Here is an 18,671-nt window from a genome sequence, read left to right on the forward strand (position 1 = left end):
CGCCGGGCTGGCCGTTGGATTGATGCGCGGAGCTGTCTGATCTGCCCATCCATGTGCGTCACCTCTTTCGAAACAAGAGCGGTGTTGCGGAAACATTTCTAACATCCGCCGTGTTGTAAAAACCTTTGCAATAGAGGTGATGTTGCAGAATTTTTTGAAACAAAGATCATGTTATCTGCAGATTTTTTTGCAGCAGAGGTGATGTCGCATAATTTTTTGCAACAAAGATCATATTGCAGAAACATAGGTTGTGTTGCAGATATTTTTTTTTGCAACATAGGCTGTGTTGTGGATTTTTTTACAACATAGGTCGTGTTGCGGATTTTTTTTATGCAACATAGGTCGTGTCGCAGAATTTTTTTCTGTCTTTTTTTTGCAACAACGATAATGTTGTGGAAGAAGTTTTGCAACATAGGTAATGTTGCAAAAAATTTTGCAAATGAAAAAAGTGTGCAGAAACACCGTCGTCGTTGCCTGCGTCGAGCGCGCCGCTGCCAATCACAACAGAGCAGTAGCACCACTGCCCCTGCTGTTGTAGAAGCACGCCATTACTGGGGAGCGTACCAACGCGACGGGGCACCACCACCACCGCCCACCAACGTGGCGGGGCACCACCACCACCGCCCCACCACAGCATCCCTCCCTTTATTTCACCCCTGCAGGAATGGGGAAAAATCTATGGATCTAGCGGGGAAAGGATGCACACCTGCTGCTTGGGCAGCCGTCAGCTACCTCAGATCGCGTCGGTGTCGTCCAGCGCGGCTGGTCTGCCGCGGTCGACCACCCAGCCACCGCCTCCGTCCCAGCCGCACGGTGCTCTGCCTCTCCGCTGCTGGATCTAACCACCACAGAGCTTTGAAACACGCTCTCAGTTGCAGAAGGCGTTTCTGAAACAGCAGCTAAGCTGCAGACCCGTGCGTGTGGGTGCGGGTTGCTTTCGGCCATTGGATCAAAATACGATCCGACGGACACAGAGCCGGCGGGCGTGGGCGCGAGATCGGCCGGCAGAAAGTAAGTTTTTCCCTTTTTTATAACTTCAAGTATTTTAAAATGAGGGATACACTTTTTTTTTGATGAACCCTAAAAGTCTCATCCTGGGCCGGGCCGGTGCAAACGGAGACAGGAAATGAGAGATCCTGGTCCGCTTGAGAGAGTGTGCCTGGGCTTGGGCACGCTGTTGCTTCCGCTTGTCACCGCTTCCACGAATCTTTGCCACACACGCCCACTGTTCTGCGCCGTCGCGGGTCGGCCACCTCATCCACCCCTACCCGCCTCCGTCACACGGAATTCTCGCAACCAACCTCGCAGAGCCTCCTCTGTCCTCTCCCGGCGTCGCAGGCAGGGGCAACCTAGCATCCCACCATCGTACCTAGCTGCAGGCAGGGGCGCTGAAGTTGGGAGGCAACGACCTAGAAACAGGTAGCCCTCTTCCGTCTCCTTCTCTGGGGTTCTCGATTCCGAATAAGCGCATCAGACTGAGGTTTCAAACCGTCCCATATGTTTGTTTTCCCGGAAATTCTCGGGAATGCAAGTCGAGAAACGCATGCTTATTTGTCAAATTAAATACGTATCTGGGAAATAGTATTGGGGGCAGGAATTCCAGATATTAGGAGCTTATCTGTTGGGGTTCCCAATATTAATTTATTTAATGGGCTTGCCAGATCAAGAAATATAATTACAAGTAAGGGTTTGGCTATGCATAATGTAGAATGTAGCGGTCAGGTTTTCTTTGTACCAATTCCAAAAATTGGGTACCTAGTGTTCCGCCGCTAACATGGAAAATGATTGTTTGCTGTGATATGCATGAACAGGAATTTCAGTATGCAGCAAATGGCGCTATCTGCGTTCGTCACGACCCCCTCCTCATCCTATAGCAATAACTTACCGCGGTTGACTGCCTGCCGGTCTCAAAGATGGCACGCGAGACGCCTGCGCAGCCAAGTTCGAGCGCAGGCACAACAAGAGTTGCAGTATAAGAAGCTTGGAGATTCAGACCTTCTTATCAGCGAGATTACTCTTGGAACAGTATGTGCATAAGCTGCAGATCATGTTGCGTGTTGTTGCTACATTTCTTTTACAATCCGGGCTAATTCTTTGTTCCTTTAGATGACTTTTGGGGAGCAAAACACAGAGAAGGAAGCACATGATATGCTTTCTTATTCTTTTGATCAGGGCATCAATATCCTGGACACTGCGGAGATGGTCAGTGCAGAACTGTGTATTCTTTCCTTCCCTTTGTGAACTCTATTCCTTATCCTCTGAAGTTCAATTCTATTAGCCATCCATGAATGATAGATCTAGTTTTTAATTTTTTTACTCCTTTAGTACCCAGTTCCAACAAAGAAGGAAACTCAAGGGAGGACTGATCTATATATAGGCAGGTGGATGCAATCCAAGCCACGAGACAAGGTACTGTAAACAGGCCCAGTTGTTTATCACCTTACTCTAAACATGCCCGCTGCTTGGATCACCAGCAAATTCATGGACCTGAGACTCTACTCTGTTTAATTAACTTGTTTCTATGTGTACATGATTCTTTTTTGTGATCTGCATATATGTTACACTGGTTCCCCGCCCAAGTTGATGTCACTGTTTAGGATTATTTTTGACGAAAGAGCAGCATTGAGCTGTTTTCATTAATGATACGGCCCAACAGAATAAATATAAACGTGAAAGCCTGGGTCTAGAGATTATGATCATAATAATAAGAATAAAGATGTTGAACAACAGAATAAAATATGGCCCAGGCTTTAGTATCAACAGACCCAGATTTTCCATTTGTAATGACATGTTTGAATAGTGTCACTGAAAGTCTGAAACATATTTTTTTTAAACAGAGAAAGCCTGAAACATGACACTTGCACGTTTTGATTATGTGTATCTAGGTGATTCTAGCCACCAAAGTTTCTGGTTATTCAGAACGATCTACTTATCTTCGGGATAATGCAGAGGTGGTACGTGTCGATGCCGCCAATATCAAGGAAAGTGTTGAAAAGAGTCTTTCACGTTTATCTACAGACTACATTGATTTGCTTCAGATACACTGGTTAGTGTTTCATTTTGAAGATTATTCTTGCTTAGGGATATCCTGCACATTTTTTTGTCCAGCTTGAATGCATGCACAATCATTTTCAGAGGCAATATTCATTAGATTAACTTTCTCAGATGTTTATTTGTTCATGAAAATATTTTCCAACTTATTATCAACATTAGGGAGGAGGTTATTTTTTGTTGTATTGATATATTTTGTTTCTTTTACCTTGACGAGAAAATCAACCCTGCCTCCAAATGTTTCTTTTATGTCTTTAGGCCAGATAGGTATGTGCCAATATTCGGTGAATTCAGTTATAATTCAACCAAATGGAGGCCAAGTGTTCCATTTGAGGATCAATTGAAAGCTTTCCAGGAGCTAATTGATGAAGGAAAGGTATTATTTTTTAGGCATTTTTTTCGAGAAAACACAAAAGCCTTGCGTGATGCATATTTAGCTGATATTTTTACAGAAGAGGGAGAGTTGAAATTACAAACGCTCCCACCAATCCTCGGAAAGCAGAGTCTCCATAACCACCTAAAAATCTCATGAACTACTCACAAAATGCCACAGCTCCAAATCCTGCTACAAGACCTAGAGATTACTCATAAAATTCAGCTATGCCTCTTCCTCCCGCAAACGCCCAGAGTTTCAAATCCTGATGGTTGAGTGCGGTCAGAGCGCCAGAAGAAACCTGCAGGTGAATGTTGTTGAACACCCTTGCGTTTCGATGCTTCCCACAAACTCCAACAAGTAATTATGACCATGGAGTTGAAACCACGCCGTTTTCCCTTGGGAATCCTCTTGCGAGTGCTGCACTACCAATCCTCCAAGTTGTCAGTAGCAATCAGAACATGAACGCATTGCATGAGGATGTGATCTGTTGTGTCCTCCTCTTGGTCACAGGGATAGCAGGGTGAGGGATGATCTTGTAGGCCTCATCGTACCCTGTGATCAGTTGTCCAGATAAGGCACTGCAACGCCAGCCACATGAATATTTTGCAATTGAGCGGAGCGCAGCTTTTCCAGATGGCGCTGGCCAAAAACATGGCATGCAAACATACTGCTAAAGCTTGTTTGTAAGCTTTTGAGATTAATAGAAACAGGTTACCATTTGATTTCAACCACAAGAAACTCTTATTTGGCATTCAGTCTTCGAAACCGCTGCACGAAACTCATTATCCGGAATGGCGCTGCTAGTCTGAACTTATCTTGTTTGAGCTCCCCTTGTAAGCTGGTGTCCCCTGTGTGAACCTGATTGTAAGAATGCTGCCAATGGGAGTTGCAATGAAAGCCAGGCTTAATGCCTTGTTTCTAGAAGTAGCTTATGATCATGTTGTTACTGCATTTTAGAGGCACATTTGAGTAGTTCACTCACAGTGTATTCGAAGTGCATACAAGAACAATTGTTGAAATCACTTTTATTGTCTGTTCTAGGTACGTTATATCGGTGTTTCCAATGAAACCTCATACGGAGTGATGGAGTTTGTACAGGCTGCCAAACTTCAAGGACTTCCAAAGATTGTGAGCATCCAGAACAGTTATAGTCTAATTGTGAGATGCCGCTTTGAAGGTGAAACAGATGGCACCGATCTCTTCACTAGATTCATCAGAATTCTGTTTATCAGGCCCTTGGTTCTAAATAACTGAGATTTTTTACCTTCTCTTTTAGTCTGAAAATCAGTTGCCTGTTATGTCAAATAAATACAAACTGCTGATAAATATTTGCTGGCAACTAATTTCCTTCCTGCTTAGATATAACTGAAAAGAATGAAAAGGGTTCCATACAATCGTATTATGATTTTGTTAAATTGTGCATTTTGTATGTTCTTGAGGTGATGGTATCAGAGTGCCCGACTCTTGCGTGTGCAGCTTAGTGTGTATCTAATATGCTGGACCTAGCCCTCATGTTTGTTTTTTGGTCACAGTTGATCTTGTTGAGGTCTGCCACCCAAATAACTGCAATGTTGGGCTGCTTGCCTACTCCCCATTGGGGGGTGGCGTTCTCAGTGGAAAGTATCTTGATGCTAACTCTGCTGGTGCAAAGAGGAGCAGGCTGAATCTCTTCCCGGGATACATGGAGCGCTACAACGCGTCTTTGGCTAAAGTATGGTTAAACACTACAACTAACCATTCAGAACTAAAGTTTATTAGTCTCCCACTTTTCTGAGGGCGGCGGTGTTCATCCTCATTTACTTCCTATTGCCTTTATTTCAGGAAGCAACGGACGAGTATGTCAAGCTTGCCAAGAAGCATGGGCTAACACCTGTCCGGCTTGCCCTCGGCTTCGTGCGCGACCGCCCTTTCACAGCAAGCACCATCATCGGAGCAACCACCATGGATCAGTTAAAGGAGAACATCGATGCATTTACCAGCGCTCCGCGGCCTCTGCCACCGCAAGTCCTTGATGACATTGAGATTCTTTTCAAGAAATACAAAGATCCAGCAATCCTCTAGATGTTCATTCACCTTTTTGCTACAAAGGACATCAATCCTCAACACGTACAAAGACCTAGCAAGCGGACATGGATTGCGCAATTTTGTTCATGTTTATTACACATTGCTTTGTTTCTTTCAACTGATATTTCCCAAATGTGTATGTGTTTATTTTTTTGAAATGTATGTGTACAGATAGTATATCTCGGAGTAAAGAATGGTGCTACATATAATCAGCTATTTTTCTCTAACTTTTTTAAAACAGGAAAATTTACCTAGTTATCATACCATCGCCTATTTGTTCCCTATTTTTTTGTAAACAGGGAAATTTCTAAGAGTTATCAGTCCCGCATGTTTGGTTGCCATACACTTGTACACACTGCCATATATTCATGCCACAAATCTGGGTAATGCCATATATCTTTCCAGCGGCTAAATTGACCGTTACACTTGTGGTAAAAGCGGGCTAGCTACCAAACAAATCAGTGAAGCACGGAGGCAGATTGTGCCGGAGGGTACAAAGGCTGTGTGCTGAACAAGAGAAACACGTTGGCGACACTCAAGGCCATCACTACCAGCAGAAACACCATGAACGGTCTCGTTTCGTCGTCATCGTAGGCGTTATAGGCTATCCTCATCTGATTCACCATGTACAGCCACACAACGGCCAAGAACACCTGCAGAATTCAGTGAGTTACATGCACCGGGCAAATTCAGTTTCAGTTAGCACATCGACCGCATCACGACTTGCTACTATTTTTGGGGGGCTTCGTAGTTAGTTACCTGGAAAAAGCGCCGGCAGGACAGCCACTTCGTCGCTTCCACGCCCCCATCGTCCGCAGGCGACGCCGTGGCGTGTTCTTCGGGTACGCCCTTCTCAACGTCCAGCAGCGGTGCTTCCTCTGTCGCCTCGCAGCCGGACGCGTCGCACGGCGTCGACGAGATCCACTGTGCCATTGGGGGAAGAGAGACGGCGACGTGCGGGGCTTTACCCTAACTTTTTCTTTCCGCCCCACACAAGAGTTTACTCTGGATACCTAAATTGACCTCGCGTGCGAGTTAATATCGGAGACGTGGGCACCGTGTAAATAATCATTAGGGCTTTAAATACACACGCATAAGAGGCAGCTGGCAGGGGCAAACGAGCTCATTCCCTTCGCTTCCTGGGCCCAAAGCAGTGCTTTGTTTCCTGGCCAAATCAAGAGCGAGAGCCCTTCCACACGGGACTCCCGGATCACTATGGCCGACTTTCGTCTCTGTTCGAAAAGAAAGTCTCATCCCTAATAAATAAATGAAAGTAGATTTACAAGGAAAGTTAAGATGATCAAGTAAATCACGCAGAACATATACTCCCCCTCCCCCCACACCACACACACACCACACCCCACATATGCTGTATATAAGGGATAGAAACAGAAACCTTGGTTCGCCACAACCCCCCCCCCCCCCCCTATATGAACACTGTATAATGGCAAGTACTCATATAGACGTACATGCACTTATCTCTATGAACACTCGCCCGCACACCCTATTCCTACGAGCATGATGAATCGGCACAACATCTTAAGATTGATGAAGTTATCTGAAAATTCGCAAGGCGCACACCTGCTAAGCCTTGCTTCACCATTCATTCACATTGTGATCCGTGCAGTCGTTTGCACCCAAAAATGCCTAAAAATCACATGTAGCTGTGTATAGTGGCGCATTGACTGCTCGTTCTGGCAGCGGTAGCAGCCATTCGATGGTAGAGACCTCGATGTAGTTTTATTATGGTTGATGTTAGCACCGTGGATCTATCTAGGTGCTAAGATGAACTCGTTCCTCATGATGATATGAATCAGTACCGACCACAGAGTTCATACACGAATTTGGTTCGGGAGAAGGGCTAGCTCTCACGTAGAAGAGAAAGGGGAATTGGGTAGGTAGCCGTCTGTGCCTTGCCGCCGTGATCCTTTGGATACCTCTGGCATCATCGCGTTGTGCTTAAGTAGGGTGGCCCTCTGCCCTGACGGTGTTTGCCCACTCCGGATCCACGTAACGGGAGTTGGTGCGGGTGCCCGTCGTGGCCGCTTGCTCTCGCTGTCGTCTGGGCCCGCCTTGCTGTGGTCGCTGGATGATGGTCCCGCCATGTTAGGGGTGCTGACATCCCCCTCTTCTTGCGCCACGGCTTGCCCCCAAGCCGTTGCTGATGGAAATTGCGCTTGCAACGCTAACTTGTCTTCCCACAAATCCGACAGTGCCTGAGGATCAGACCATCTGACGAGCACTTGTTGAACAACTTGCACAGGAACAGTAGGGCTATCAGCAAGAACAGGGATGTTGGGAACGACATCCATACCTGGGACAAGTGCACGTCGTAGCTGAGATACATGGAATACCAGATGGATGATAACCCACAAGTATAGGGGATCAATTGTAACCTCTTTCGATAAATAAGAGTGTCGAACCCAACGAGGAGCTAAAGGTAAAATTAATATTCCCTTCAAGTTCTATCGACCACCGATACAACTCTATGCACACTTAACGTTCTCTTTACCTAGAATAAGAATAAAACTACTTTGTAGGTGTAAGGATAAGTTTGCAAGAATAAAGTTATAAGTACTTAGCGAGAATAAAACTACGAGTAATTTGCAAGATAATAAAAGTTAGTTGTTTAGTAGAAAGATTTTGTAACACAAAGAGAAAGATTGTCCATAGGCAATTAAATATAGCATGTGTGATAATTATTATATGCAATGAGGGAGAGGCATACACTAACACACTTTCCGTACTTGGATCATATGCACTTATGATTAAAACTGTAGCAAGCATCTACAACTACTAAAGATCATTAAGGTAAAACCCAACCATAGCATTAGGTAACAAGTTCTCTTTATTCCCATACGCAATAATCCCCTTACTTGGGTATAAGCTTTTATCACTCTCGCCACCCACTATAAGCAAATCATGAACGTATTGGAAAACCCTACAGCGGGAATCCCACACGCTTGCGCGACATGGAGGGCAACATAGGACATCACCAATTTAACATAAAACTCATATCAATCACACCATACCATAATTAACCCGTAGGACATAAATAATCTACTCAAACATCATAGGATGGAAACACATCATTGGATAATAATATGAAGCATGAAGCACCATGTTCAAGTAGAGAATTACAGTGGGAATAGAGAGGTTACACCACCGCATAGAGGGGTGATAACCCACAAGTCTAGGGGATGAATTGTAGCCTTTCTTGATAAGTAAGAGTGTCGAACCCAATGAGGAGCTAAAGGTAGAATTTATATTTCCTTCAAGTTCTATCGACCACCGATACAACTCTACGCGCACTTAACGTTCACTTTACCTAGAACAAGTATGAAACTACTTTGTAGGTGTGATAGGACAGGTTTGCAACAATAAAACTAGATGTACTTAGCGAGAATAAAACTACGAGTAAATTGCAAGATAATAAAGTTAGTTGTTTAGTAGAGAGCTTTTGGTCACAAGAAAATTATTTGTCCCTAGGCAATCGATAACTAGACCGATAATCATTATTGAAATTTAATATGAGGGAGAGGCATGAGCTAATATACTTTCTCTACTTGAATCATATGCCCTTATGATTGGAACTCTATCAAGCATCCGCAACTACCAAAGATCATTAAGGTAAAACCCAACCATAGCATTAAGTATTGATGACCCACAAGTATAGGGGATCTATTGTAGTCCTTTCGATAAGTAAGAGTGTCGAACCCAACGAGGAGCAGAAGGAAATGACAAGTGGTTTTCAGCAAGGTATTCTCTGCAAGCACTGAAATTATCGGTAACAAATAGCTTTATGATAAGGTAAATCGTAACGGGTGACAAGTAATAGAAGTAAACAAGGTGCAGCAAGGTGGCCCAATCCTTTTTGTAGCAAAGGACAAGCCTGGACAAACTGTAATATGAAGCAAAGTGCTCCCGAGGACACATGAGAATTATTGTCAAGTTAGTTTTCATCATGCTCATATGATTCGCGTTTGTTACTTTGATAATTTGATATGTGGGTGGACCGGTGCTTGGGTGCTGCCCTTCCTTGGACAAGCCTTCCACTTATGATTAATCCCTCTCACAAGCATCCGCAACTACGAAAGAAGTATTAAGGTAAACCTAACCATAGCATGAAATATATGGATCCAACTCAGCCCCTTACGAAGCAACGCATAAACTAGGGTTTAAGCTTATGTCACTCTAGCAACCCATCATCTACTTATTACTTCCCAATGCCTTTCCCTAGGCCCAAATAATGGTGAAGTGTCATGTAGTCGACGTTCACATACACCACTATAGGAAAGGCAACATACATCTCATCAAAATATCGAACGAATACCAAATTCACTTGATTGCTTATAACAAGACTTCTCCCATGTCCTCAGGAACAAACGTAACTAGTCACAAAGCATGCTCATAATCATAATCAGAGGAGTATTAATTATCATTAAGGATCTGAACATATGATCTTCCAACGAATAAACCAACTAGCATCAACTACACGGAGTAATCAACACTACTAGCAACCCACAGGTACCAGTCTGAGGTTTTGGGACCAAGGTCGAATACAAGAGATGAACTAGGGTTTGAGAGGAGATGGTGCTGGTGAATATGTTGATGGAGATTGACCCTCCCTCGATGAGAGGATCGATGGTGATGACGATGGCGATGATTTCCCCCTCTCGGAGGGATGTTTCCCCGGCAGAACAGCTCCACCGGAGCCCTAGATTGGTTCTGCCCAGGTTCCGCCTCGAGACGGCGGCGCTTCGTCCCGAAAGCTTCCTTATGATTTTTTTAGGGTAAAAGACACCATATAGCAGAAGATGGGCACCGGAGGCCTGCCAGGGGGCCCACAAGGTCAGGGGGCGTGCCCAGGGGGGTGGGGCGCCCCCTCCATCCTTGTGGCTGGCTGGTGGCCCCCTCTGTTTCTTTCTTCGCCCAAATTTTTTATATATTCCAAAAATAATCTCCGTGAAGTTTCAAGACTTTTGGAGTTGTGCAGAATAGGTCTCTAATATTTGCTCCTTTTCTAGTGCAGAATTCCAGCTGCCGGCATTCTCCCTCTTCGTGTAAACCTTGTAAAATAAGAGAGGATAGCCATAAGTATTGTGATATAATGTGTAATAACAGCCCATAATGCAATAAATATTGTCACAAAAGCATGATGCAAAATGGACGCATCAACTCCCCCAAGCTTAGACCTCGCTTGTCCTCAAGCGAAAGCCGATATCGATAAATATGTCCACATATTTAGAGATAGAGCTGTCGATAAAAATAAAATACGGACATGCGGGCATCATGATCATGTTTAGAACAGCAACATATAATGCCATATAATTTCTTATGATAAAGTAACAATTCTTTCACAAGGCAAAGTACGAATCAGAAACTTCATTGAGAACTAACAAACTATGATCTCAGTCACTGAAGCAATTGCAATTTATCATAACATCGGAAAGAGTCAATATAAGAGCTTTTCAGCAAGTCCACATACTCAACTATCATATAATCTTTCACAATTGCTAACACTCACGCGATACTTATGGGTACAAAGTTTCAATCGGACACAGAGAAAGATAGGGGCTTATAGTTTCGCCTCCCAACCTTTTACCTCAAGGGTAATGTCAACAATAGTACTTTATGAAAACCTACATCCAAGTGGATATATATATATATATCCAGATCTCTCCAACACATAGAGCTTGCCAAAGGAAAAAGTGTAAAAAGGAAAGGTGAAGATCATCATGACTCTTGCATAAGGGTAGGAGATAAAAATAAAAGATAGGCCCTTCGTAGAGGGAAGCAGAGGTTGTCATGCGCTTTTATGGTTGGATGCACAAAATCTTAATGCAAAAGAACGTCACTTTATATTGCCACTTGTGATAAAGACCTTTATTATGCAGTCTGTCGCTTTTATTTTTTCCATATCAGAAGCTCATATAAAGCTTATTTTCTTCACACTAATAAATCATGCATATTTAAAGAGCAATTTTTATTGCTTGCACCGATGACAACTTACTTGAAGGATCTTACTCAATCCATAGGTAGGTATGGTGGACTCTCATGGAAAAACTGGGTTTAGGGAAGTTTGGAAGCACAAGTAGTATCTCTACTTGTGCAAAGAATTTGGCTAGCAAGAGAGGGAAAGGCAACCTCAACATGTTGGATGATCCATGACAATATAAATTCTATTCGGATATAAGCAAACATAACCTATTATGTTGTCTTCCTTGTCCAACATCAACCTTTTAGCATGTCATATTTTAATGATTGCTCACAATTACAAAAGATGTCCAAGATAGTATATTTATATGTGAGGCCTCTCTTTCTTTATTACTTCCAATTAATTGCAGCAATGACCAAAACTATGTTTTTCAACTCTCAATAACTTTTATTCATCATACTCTTTATATGTGAAGTCATTACTTTCCATAAGATCAATATATGATCTTTTTATTTCTTTCTTTTATTTAATTCCCTCAAGATCATAGCAAGAAAGCAAAGCCCTTATCTCAAAACTACTCTCTATTATATTATCTCACGGACTCAATTACATAGAGGGATCATAAAGCAAAACTCAAAACTAGATCATACTAAAAACTTTATTCTACTAGATCAAGATATAACCCAAAGGATCGAACTAAGAATAGCGATAAAGATAAAGATGTGATGGTGATACGATACCAGGGCACTCCCCCAAGCTTGCAAGCTGCCAAGGGGAGTGCCCATACCCATGTATTTAGATCTCTTTCTTCGGAGGTGGTGATGATGGAGTTGTTGATGGAGCAGGCTTGTCGTCCAACATCGAACGTAGGAGGTGCTCCAACTTACGAATAATGCCCTTGAGTGCGATGATATGCTCTTGCAACAGGATATTTTCATGAGTTAGATACTTGTTCTGCACCCGAGCTATTTCAATCATCTTGAAAGCTTCAATTTCAATAGGGATAAGAAGATTGTAATGAGGTTGAAGGATGTCTTCTTCTCCTACTGCCGGAGCTTGATCCTCCGCGGCCTTCTTGATCCTATCACCCTTGTTGATCTCCCCAAGTTCTTCTCTCTTCATCTCTATCTTCATTAGCCAAGCATCGTCGCCTGCGTTGTTGGAGGAGGGAGATGACATGATGCCTGTCCTTGAAAACTCTGGCAGAAAACAGCTCGAAACAAGAACAAGAGATGTTTGCATGGTACGGTGGTCAAAACCTTCGGGAGATTATATAATGAATTTTTACCGACCATAAGAAGTATTCTGCAAGAAAACGGAGTCCGGAGGGCACACGAGGTGGCCACAAGGTCGGGGGCGCGCCCTCCACCCTTGTGGAGGCCTCGTGTCTCTTTCGGACTACTTTTAATTTTCCTATTTTTTAATATTCAAAAACGGAGAAAATTTATCATTGGAAACGTTTTGGAGTCGGTTTACTTACCGTACCACATACCTATTCCTTTCCGGAGTCTGAAAGTTCTGGAAAGTGTCCCTTATGTACTCCTCCGGTGTCACGGTATCAATTATATTGGTCTCAACATTTATGGGAGTACCTGAGATATAATGTTTAAGTCTTTGATCGTTTACCACCTTCGGATTTTTACCTGCGGCATTGTTAGTTTTTATGGCACCGGAATGATAAACCTCCTCGATAATGTAGGGGCCTTCCCATTTAGAGAGAAGTTTTCCTGCACAAAATCTTAAACAAGAGTTGTATAGAAAAACATAATCACCTACATTAAACTTACGCTTTTGTATCCTCTTGTCATGCCATCTTTTAACTTTTTCTTTAAACAACTTGGCATTCTCATATGCTTGGGTTCTCCATTCGTCAAGTGAGCTAATGTCAAATAACCTCTTCTCGCCGGCAAGTTTGAAATCATAGTTGAGCTCTTTAATAGCCCAATATGCCTTATGTTCTAGCTCAAGAGGTAAGTGACATGCTTTTCCAGAAACCATTTTATATGGAGACATACCCATAGGATTCTTATAAGCAGTTCTATAAGCCCACAAAGCATCATCAAGTTTCTTAGACCAATTCTTTCTAGATCTATTAACAGTCTTTTGCAAAATTAATTTAATCTCTCTATTGCTCAGTTCTACTTGACCACTAGACTGAGGATGATAAGGAGATGCAATTCTATGATTAACATCATATTTAGCAAGCATTTTATGGAAAGCACCATGAATCAAATGTGAACCACCATCAGTCATTAAATATCTAGGGACTCCAAACCTCGGAAAAATAACTTCTTTGAGCATCTTAATAGAAGTATTATGATCAACACTACCAGTTGGAATAGCTTCTACCCACTTAGTAACGTAATGAACAACAACTAGAATATGTGTATACCCATTAGAGGAAGGAAAAGGTCCCATATAATCAAAGCCCCAAACATCAAATGGTTCAATAACAAGTGAATAATTCATAGGCATTTCCTGACGTCTACTAATATTACCAATCCTCTGGCATTCATCACAAGACAAGACAAACTTACAATCATCTTTAAAGAGAGTGGGCCAATAGAACCCGGATTGCAATACCTTGTGTGAAGTTCTATCTCCAGCATGGTGTCCTCAGTAAGACTCGGAGTGGCACTTGTGTAGGATCTGTTCCTGTTCATGCTCAGGTACACAACATTTAATAACACCATCTACTCATTCTTTATAAAGGTGTGGGTCATCCCAGAAGTAATGTCTTAAATCATAGAAAAACTTTTTCTTTTCTGGTATGTGAAACTAGGTGGTATAAATTTAGCAACAATATAATTAGCATAATCAGCATACCATGGAGCATTACGAGAAGAATTTATGAAATTTAATTGCTCGTAAGGAAAGCTATCATCAATAGGTAGTGGGTCATCAAGAACATTTTCTAACCTAGACAAGTTGTCTGCAACGGGGTTCTCAACTCCCTTTCTATCGACAATATGCAAATCAAATTCTTGTAGCAAGAGAACCCATCTAATAAGTCTAGGTTTAGCATCTTTCTTTTCCAGAAGATATTTAATAGCAGCATGATCAGTGTGAATAGTTACTTTGGAATCAACAATATAAGGTTTGAACTTATCACAAGCAAAAACAACTGCTAAAAATTCTTTTTCAGTGGTAGCATAATTTCTCCGGGCACTGTCTAGAGTTTTACTAGCATATTGAATAACATTTAATTTCTTATCAACTCTTTGTCCTAAAGCAGCACCAACATCATAATCACTAGCATCACACATAATTTCAAACGGAAGGTTCCAATCAGGTGGCTGAACAATAGGAGCAGAAATCAAGGCTTTCTTAAGCATTTCAAATGCTTCTACACAATCATCATCAAAAACAAAAGGAATATCTTTTTGTAAGAGATTAGTGAGAGGCCTAGAAATTTTAGAGAAGTCTTTAATAAACCTCCTATAGAAACCAGCATGACCAAGGAAACTTCTTTATACCTTTGATATCTTTAGGACACGACATCTTTTCAATAGCATCCACTTTAGATTTATCAACTTCAATACCTCTTTCAGAAATTTTATGCCCCAAGACAATACCTTCATTAACCATAAAGTGGCACTTCTCCCAATTCAAGACAAGATTAGTTTCTTCACATCTCTACAAAACTCGATCAAGGTTGCTCAAGCAATCATTAAAAGAAGTTCCGTAAACGGAGAAATCATCCATGAAAACCTCAACAATCTTTTCACAAAAGTCAGAGAATATAGCAGTCATACATCTTTGAAAGGTAGCATGTGCATTACATAAACCAAAAGGCATACGTCTATAAGCAAAGGTACCGAAAGGACAAGTAAAAGTGGTTTTCTCTTGATCTTCTTTTGACACAGGAATTTGAGAGAAACCAGAATAACCATCTAGAAAGCAAAAATGAGTATGTTTGGATAATCTTTCTAGCATTTGATCAATAAAAGGTAGAGGGTAATGATCTTTTCTAGTAGCTTTATTCAGTTTGCGAAAATCAATTACCATTCTATAACCTGTAACAATTCTTTGAGGGATCAACTCATTCTTATCATTTGGAACAACAATTATACCTCCCTTTTTAGGGACACAATGAACAAGACTTACCCATTGACTATCAACAATAGGATAAATTATACCTGCCTCCAAAAGCTTTAGTATTTCATTTCTTACCACTTCTTTCATCTTAGGATTTAACCGGCATTGATGATCAACAACTTGTTTAGCGTCTTTCACCAATTTTATTTTGTGCTGACATAAAGTGGGACTAATGCCCTTAAGATCATCAGGAGTATATCCAATAGCGGCACGACGCTTCTTCGGAGTTTTCAATAATTTATTTTCTTCACGCTCTGAAAGGTTAGCACTAATAATAACATGAGATATCTTCTTTTCATCAATATAAGCATATTTCAGAGTATCAGGTAATTGTTTAAGCTCATACACGGGATCACCCTTAGGTGGAGGAGGATCCCCAAGGATTTCAACATGCAAATTGTGTTTCAAAATAGGTCCCTGATTAAAGAATACTTCATCTATTTCCCTTCTTTCATTCATAAACATATCATTTTCATGGTCTAGCAAATATTTTTCTAAAGGATCATTAGGAGGCACGACAATAGAAGCAAGACCAATAATTCATCTTTACTAGGCAATTCTTTGTCATCGGGTTGTCTACGAAATTTAGAGAAATTAAAATCATGAGACATATCCCCCAAACCAACAGTAACAATATCTTTCTCGCAGTCTATCTTAGCATTAACGGTATTCGAAGGGTCTACCAAATATAATGGGACAAAAATTATCTTGTGGGGAACCAAGAACAAGAAAATCAGTAGGATATTTTATCTTCCCGCACAGGACTTCGACATCTCTAACAATCCCAATCGGTGATATAGTATCTCTATTAGCAAGCTTAATAGTAACATCAATGTCCTGTATCTCAGCAGGTGCAATATCATTCATAATTTCTTTATATAAGTATAAGGAATTGCACTCACACTAGCACCCACATCACATAAGCCATGATAACAATGATGTCCTATTTTAACAGAAACAACAGGCATGCCAACAACAGGTCTATGTTTGTCTTTAGTATCGGGTTTAGCAATCCTAGCAGCTTCATCACAGAAATAAATAACATGCCCATCAATATTATCAACCAAGGGATCTTTAACCATAGCAATACTAGGTTCAAATTTAATTTGTTCAGAGGGTGTATGTGTTTTAGTATTACTCTTACGAACCACAGCTGGAGCTTTAGCATGATCCTTTATTCTAACAGGGAATGGTGGCTTCTCAATATAAGCAGTGGGAACAATAGGATCAACATTATAAATAATAGTTTCTTCTTCAACTTTAACAGGTTTATCTACTTTAACTTCAATGTGAGGATGATATTTAAACCACTTCTCCTTAGGGAGATCAACATGAGTAGGAAAAGATTCATAGAAAGAAGCTACTATCTCAGAGTCAAGTCCATATTTAGTGCTAAAATCACGAAAAGCATCGGTATCCATAAAAGGTTTAACACAATCAAACTTAAGATTTATACCTGACTCCTTACCTTCGTCGAGATCCCAACCTTCAGAATTGCATTGAATTCTTTCCAATAAATCCCATTTGAATTCAATATCCTTCTTCATATAGGAACCAATACAAGAAGTGTCGAGCATGGATCGATCATTATGAGAAAGCCGAGCATAAATTTTTTGAATAATAATTTCTCTTGAGAGCTCATGATTGGGACATGAATATAACATTGACTTAAGCCTCCCCCAAGCTTGAGTGATACTTTATCCTTCACGAGGCCAAAAATTATATATATAATTTCGATCACGATGAACTAGATGCATAGGATTAAACTTCTGATGAAATTCCAATTTCAATCGGTTGTAGTTCCATGATCCAGTATCATCCAATAGCCTATACCATGTCAATGCCTTGACCTTCAAAGATAAAGGGAAGACTTTATTCTTGACAACATCCCCGGGTATACCTGCAAGCTTAAATAATCCACAGACTTCATCCACATAGATTAGGTGCATATCAGGATGTAATGTTCCATCTCCTACATAAGGACTAGCTAGCAATTTCTCTATCATACCCGAAGGAATTTCATAATAAATATTTTAAGTAGGTGCATTAGGTTGAGGAGCAACTAATTTTGGTTCCGGTCGATGTGAAGATACCCCGAACAAACCCCTCAAAGGATTATTTTCCATAGTAACAAGTGACAGTAAATTTCAGCACACTATATAAATGTTTCATTACCAAATTCCACTTACCAAAGGCGCTTCACTCCCCGGCAACGGTGCCAGAAAAGAGTCTTGATGACCCACAAGTATAGGGGATCTATTGTAGTCCTTTATATAAGTAAGAGTGTTGAACCCAATGAGGAGCAGAAGGAAATGACAAGTGGTTTTCAGCAAGGTATTCTCTGCAAGCACTGAAATTATCGGTAATAGATAGTTTTATGATAAGGTAAATCATAACGGGTGACAAGTAATAGAAGTAAACAAGGTGCAGCAAGGTGGCCCAATCCTTTTTGTAGCAAAGGACAAGCCTGGACAAACTGTAATATGAAGCAAAGTGCTCCCGAGGACACATGAGAATTATTGTCAAGTTAGTTTTCATCATGCTCATATGATTCACGTTTGTTACTTTGATAATTTGATATGTGGGTGGACCGGTGCTTGGGTGCTGCCCTTCCTTGGACAAGCCTTCCACTTATGATTAATCCCTCTCACAAGCTGTTGAGGATATAGACCTTAGAGTCACCCGCCAGGAGGGGCCGGGTTACTCATATGGTCAATGCCTGAAGCCCGGTGTCAAGCTTGAAGACGGTGGGCCAAAGATGGGCTTAAGACCCGGATATGGCTTAAGGCCCGTAGTTGCAATCATTATCATGGTAGAACTTGTAGTGCAAGGCAAGGATAGCTGAGAGTCCGAGCCGGACACTCTTATGAGCCGGCCGGGACTCTGAGAGCTGCTGGGCGTCAGCCTCCCTATATAAAGGGACGACCCGGCAGCGGTTTAGGAACGAGAACAATCTCATCGGGAGCCGGGCATAGCAGTTTAGCTCCCTGGTGATCGTAACCCTAATCAATACCACCTCAAACTGGACGTAGGCTTTTACCTTCACCGTAAGGGGCCGAACCAGTATAACCCCTCGTGTTCCTTGTCCCACATTAACCCCTTCAAGCTTCCTAGCTGCGATGGCTCCACGACTAAGTCCTAGCT

General features: G+C 41.7%; 2 protein-coding genes across 2 annotated transcripts; one reads left to right on the forward strand and one right to left on the reverse strand.

Annotated features, from left to right (window-relative positions):
- The first annotated feature begins 1,126 nt into the window (after positions 1–1,126).
- LOC123096141 (protein tas) lies at positions 1,127–5,700 on the forward strand. The gene is made up of 9 exons (XM_044517764.1): positions 1,127–1,419; positions 1,812–2,025; positions 2,107–2,202; positions 2,326–2,409; positions 2,886–3,046; positions 3,310–3,427; positions 4,469–4,604; positions 4,960–5,138; positions 5,249–5,700. Exons 1-9 carry the CDS (start codon positions 1,127–1,129, stop codon positions 5,486–5,488), a joined length of 1,521 nt encoding a protein of 506 aa, XP_044373699.1. The 3' UTR covers positions 5,489–5,700.
- A 48-nt stretch (positions 5,701–5,748) lies between these two features.
- LOC123096142 (uncharacterized) lies at positions 5,749–6,569 on the reverse strand. The gene is made up of 2 exons (XM_044517765.1): positions 6,251–6,569; positions 5,749–6,144 (listed from the first exon to the last, which is right to left on the reverse strand). Exons 1-2 carry the CDS (start codon positions 6,422–6,424, stop codon positions 5,950–5,952), a joined length of 369 nt encoding a protein of 122 aa, XP_044373700.1. The 5' UTR covers positions 6,425–6,569; the 3' UTR covers positions 5,749–5,949.
- Positions 6,570–18,671: the final 12,102 nt, after the last annotated feature.

Source organism: Triticum aestivum, chromosome 4D (genome assembly GCF_018294505.1).
Source record: "Triticum aestivum cultivar Chinese Spring chromosome 4D, IWGSC CS RefSeq v2.1, whole genome shotgun sequence".
In the NCBI taxonomy this organism is placed as follows: Eukaryota; Viridiplantae; Streptophyta; class Magnoliopsida; order Poales; family Poaceae; genus Triticum; species Triticum aestivum.